Below are 4,706 nucleotides of genomic sequence, written 5' to 3'. Positions count from 1 at the left end.
AGATACAGATTTTCTCTTCACTTCTCCCCTTTTCCATCCCGCTACCGTGTCTCTAAACTTGGAAAACCCAGGCCTAAATGCCAAAGTAAGTGCCTTATCCCTATTGCTTTGGGGCCCTTTAAATGCTTTTTGCTCTCTTAAAGAAGAGTCTGTCGAATGACAGAGACGTTTTCTTTTTAGCTTTCTTTTAAAATGCCTGACAGAAGAAGAAGAAGCAGAAGCAGCTCAAATTGAGGTCGAAAAACCAACCTGGCAGGAGCAGGGACGCGGGTCCGCTGCGCTCTCTCCGGGCCCGGCCGGTCGTATTCAGCACCGCGGACAGCGCCCCGCCCCGCCCCGAGCCCACCGCACCCTCCCCTTCGCCGCTGGCAGCCTTGCCATTGGCTCTCCCAGCTCCCCTCTTGAAGCTGCCAATTCTACACATAGACCCAACCTACCCAGGAGCTCGTCTTCTCGCCTCTCCAGCGCCCGGGGTAGCCCAGGCCGGGGAGGGAGCCTCGGGGTTTCCGAGCCTCGGAGGGTCGTCCGCTCTCCACCAGGCTTGCTGAGACGCTGCCTGCTTCCTACACTTCGTCCCCGGCTCTCGCCCTGTGGCAGACGCTTGGCTCAAGATGAATCTCAACTTCACCTCCCCGCTACACCCGGCGTCTTCTCAGAGGCCCACGTCCTTCTTCATTGAGGACATCCTGCTGCACAAGCCCAAGCCGCTGAGGGAGATGGCCCCTGACCACTTCGCCAGCTCTCTGGCCTCCCGGGTGCCTCTGCTAGACTATGGCTACCCCCTCATGCCCACACCCACCCTCCTGGCTCCTCACCCTCATCACCCTCTGCATAAGGGAGACCACCACCACCCTTATTTCCTCACCACCTCGGGTAAGTACAGGGGCCTCCAGGTTTGGGGAGTGAGAGCAGGTCTCCCAGCATAGACGTATGCCTGTGATGGAGCTGAGGAAAGGCCAGAGCTGATTCGGCCTGGCTTGGTGCCTTCCTTCCCTAAGTGACAGTGGAACATTGGGGATAAGGCTGAGGACATGCAGAGCTCCCCGGAGGCATGCCAACCCATGGGGGATAAGTCATGGTCCCTCCACACGCTTTATAATGGAGGAAACATTCCTATCCAAAAGGTGGCTAGAGGTTTTGACAACATTCTTGGTGGATAGTGCTCAGTCTGCTTCCTCCTGGTCCTCCGGGCCACTTTGGTCCAGCTCTTAATTCTGATTCTCTGTCTTCGCTCTGAGGGAGACCCCTGACCACCCCATCCTGTGGAGCAGAACTCCACTTTCCAGCTCATTAGCTCCAAAGGCTCCAGCAGGGCCAGCTCTCTTCACCTCTGCGCAGAGCTTTCATGGATATAGTGCAGGGGCTTAGAAGTGAATGAGGGTTTGGGATATTCCCAGGACTGAAGGTTTGACCTGGCCAGAATAGGGGAGAAAGGGTAAGAAAAAAAAAGTGTGTGGGGGGTGGAGGGGGAGAGTGAAGGACGCTGCTCCACTTTAACCCTCTGCGCTCTCAACATCTAACTCATAATCTTGGGCTCGGCTGCCCTCCTCTGCCCTGATTGCTGCTGGAGCAGGAGCCCCACACCATAGCATTTTGATTTTCCATGAATGACAAAACCCGGGGGCCAGTAAGGTGGCTGGGAGTGGGAGATGTGAGGCCAGACTTTTCCTGCCGCTCTCTGAAAGGCCACACTCATAGCTTCCCTCTTCGGCATTTTTCATTCCAGTTGAAATATAATAATTCATTGAGTCCAAATGCAGAGCTCAGGCAGGAAAACAACCCTCTCCAGGCGAAAGCCATGGAAACACATGAGACAGTTTGTGAAATGTGTGCTCCGGAATCTATGGCAAAAGCTAAAAGTTTCTATGAAGCTGTAAAACCCAGATTCTGAGGCACTAGATTGGCAGGGCAATTGTACAAGCTACGTTGAAGCGGGCATCTTGGTATTGGCCTTCTCACTACCTGACTCAGGACAGTCCCTTCTGGGCTGCACCCATGTCCCCCACCCCCCCAGTAGCAGTGGCCAAAACCCTCGATGCCACAATTGCTCGTTTCCTTTCCCCAGGGTTATTGGGAGAAATTGATGTCTGTAGCAGTTTACTTGGTGTGTCTCAGACACCGTAATAAATGCGGAGGTCAGGAAGGACAAGACAGGTCTCCCCCGACCTGGTCAGGGGGAAAAGCGCTTCCATCCTTCTCTTAAGGGTAGGAGAGAAAGAATAAGAAAAGAATGAGGACTCGATTAGAGATCGGGGTCCCCAGCAGGACCCCACAACCAATAAGGAACGTGCCAGGCGGGAATTGCCTCTCGGTTCTTGCTCCGCAGGAGAGAGTTTTGATCTGTTCCCTTTGGCAGCAGGCGGGAGGTTGGGGGCAACTCGAGAGAGAGAAAAAAGGTGTTTTGTAGTGAGGTTGGGAGGCGAGGCCACCTTCCTGGTTGTACTAGCCGCAGAACTAGACGGAGTGTCGTCGGGGGTATGGAGGAGAGGTGGCTGGGTGGAGCAGCTCCTGGACCAGCCGACGTTTGCAAGAAAACTTGGGCAGGGGCACAAGGACTGACTGCTAGCTGGCGGACGCCGGCAGAGTCTTTCCAAGAGCACATTTTTTTTAAGGCCTCCGATCTTGAAATGTTCTTTTCCATTCCACTTACTGTTTATTGTTTGTACGTCTTAGATGAGCCGCCGGATAAAGATCCCCAAGCGCTATTCTTGTGATTTTAAAATTCCCCCCGCCCTGCGGTTCCTGGGAGAAGGGGCTGGAGAAGCCGTGGGGGCGACGAGGGGACCGGCGGAGGCAAGAAGCGGAGGGAGGCGCGCGGGACCGGGGCGCGCGGGGAGCCGGCTCTACCCCCGGGCCGCCTTTCTCTCCGCAGGGATGCCGGTGCCCGCGCTCTTCCCGCACCCCCAGCACAGCGAGCTGCCGGGCAAGCACTGCCGCCGCCGCAAGGCTCGCACGGTGTTCTCGGACTCGCAGCTCTCGGGCCTGGAGAAGAGATTCGAGATCCAGCGCTACCTGTCCACGCCGGAGCGGGTGGAGCTGGCCACGGCGCTCAGCCTGTCCGAGACGCAGGTGGGCCCGAGACGGGGCAGTTCCTGGGCCCCGCTTCTCTTTCCTCGGGCCCCTTCCACCTCCGCCCGGTGCGGAGCTGGAGCTCTCGAGTGGGGGCGACCCCTCTCCCCTTTATTCCAGGCTTCTCCAAAGATCCTTAGGAAAAGTACCGACACCTCCATCCTCAGGTCAGACTTCCCGAAGCATCATCTCTTGCCGGAGCTCGGGGCCGGGAGGAGAAAGTGCTTCGGTGACCCCGAGGATCACTCTTAGTTTGAGAACCATCCGTTGTCGCCCCCCCACTCCTCTCCTCCGATCTATCGATCCATCGATCGATCGGGGCTGTAAGCCTGGGCGGCCGGAAAATAAAGAGACTAGACCGGTTTTTGTCCTGAGAGAGGCCCGCGCAGGGAAGCATTTTATTATTATTAATTATTATTATTATTTGACTGTCTCTCACAGCCGCAAGCCCTCAGATCCAGCCTCCCCACTCCCCCACTGTAATGTAGGCCTCCTCCTTACTGCCCTGTCCTGAGCGGGAGGAGGACTGTTTCCATCTTCCAGATGCTATTCACCTGCAACCTTAAAACTCCCTCCGCTTCCTCTGTCTTATATTCTCTGTACCCGGGAGCCCAGATTGCTGTGAAATCATCAGCCAGGTGCCCGTGACTTTTCTCTTTGATGAGAACCAGCAAGGTTGATTCTCATCCTCCTGCTGGATCCGGTGCTCAGAGGCCCCAATGGGGAGAATGTAAGTTAAACATAAAGGCCACTCGTCCAGTCGCACCTACCATTAGTAATTATAATTAACAGCAATATTAGTGTTCACAAAGCACACCATTTTGGCCTTTATCGTTATGTTGGACAGTTGCTTCCAGGAGCTTTAGGATGCCTGATTCTCGTTCACCCTACACGATCCCTTGCGAGCGGTGGAGGGCTGATTTCACCCGAGGATGAGACTGTCACAGCTCTTGGATAATTCGTGAATGGGTTGCGGCCCATTTTCCTAAGGCCAGCCATCTCTCAGATCTTGGTAACTATGGATCTGAAGGAATGACACGGTTGTATTTATTTATTTTTTTCTCCCTGAAATCAGGTGAAAACGTGGTTCCAGAACCGGCGGATGAAGCATAAAAAGCAGCTGAGGAAAAGTCAGGATGAGCCCAAAGCGCCAGACGGGCCCGAGAGCCCCGAGGGCAGCCCCCGCGGCCCAGAGGCCGCCTCTGCCGAGGCTCGGCTGGGTCTGCCCGCCGGCCCCTTCGTGCTGACCGAGCCGGAGGACGAGGTGGACATTGGGGACGAGGGGGAGCTGGGCCCCGGGCCGCACGTGCTCTGAGCCGCGGGGCGGGGGCCCGGGAGGACGCGGCGGGGCGGGGCGGGGCGGGGCGCGCTTCCCTCGGGCTCCGGGCCGCGGGCCTCGGGCCTCGGGCCTCGGGCCGGGCGGGCCTCGGAGCTCCGCTCCTGGGACACCAACAAAACACACCTGTCAACCCTCGAACCCGCCCCCGCCCCGCGGCCCCGCGTGCACCTGCGCCGGCTCGTTCCCGCGCTCCGCGTCGTACGTGGCGCCAGCTGGACCCCGGGCTTCCGGCTCCCCAGGGCCGCCGCGCTCGCAGACCCTCTCGGCCCTCTCCTCCGCCACCTGCCCCCGCTCCGCC

General features: G+C 57.6%; 1 protein-coding gene across 1 annotated transcript; it reads left to right on the top strand.

Moving 5' to 3' along the window:
• Positions 1 to 611: 611 nt before the first annotated feature.
• Positions 612 to 4,384, top strand: BSX (brain specific homeobox). The gene is made up of 3 exons (XM_072812576.1): positions 612 to 873; positions 2,873 to 3,069; positions 4,145 to 4,384. The coding sequence occupies exons 1-3, from the start codon at positions 612 to 614 to the stop codon at positions 4,382 to 4,384; spliced, it is 699 nt and encodes a 232-aa protein (XP_072668677.1).
• Positions 4,385 to 4,706: the final 322 nt, after the last annotated feature.

The sequence above is a fragment of the Canis lupus genome, chromosome 3 (genome assembly GCF_048164855.1).
Source record: "Canis lupus baileyi chromosome 3, mCanLup2.hap1, whole genome shotgun sequence".
NCBI lineage: Eukaryota > Metazoa > Chordata > Mammalia > Carnivora > Canidae > Canis > Canis lupus.
Note: the sequence above shows the minus strand (reverse complement) of the source record. Positions and strands in the feature narration are given on the sequence as shown.

Bases quoted from the DNA above. Each gene is read 5' to 3' on its own strand.
- BSX (XM_072812576.1), top strand. From the start codon at position 612: ATGAATCTCAACTTCACCTCCCCGCTACACCCGGCGTCTTCTCAGAGG. The intron at 874-2,872 runs GTAAGTACAGGG...TTCTCTCCGCAG, and splicing joins TTATTTCCTCACCACCTCGG to GGATGCCGGTGCCCGCGCTC. The intron at 3,070-4,144 runs GTGGGCCCGAGA...CCCTGAAATCAG, and splicing joins TCAGCCTGTCCGAGACGCAG to GTGAAAACGTGGTTCCAGAA.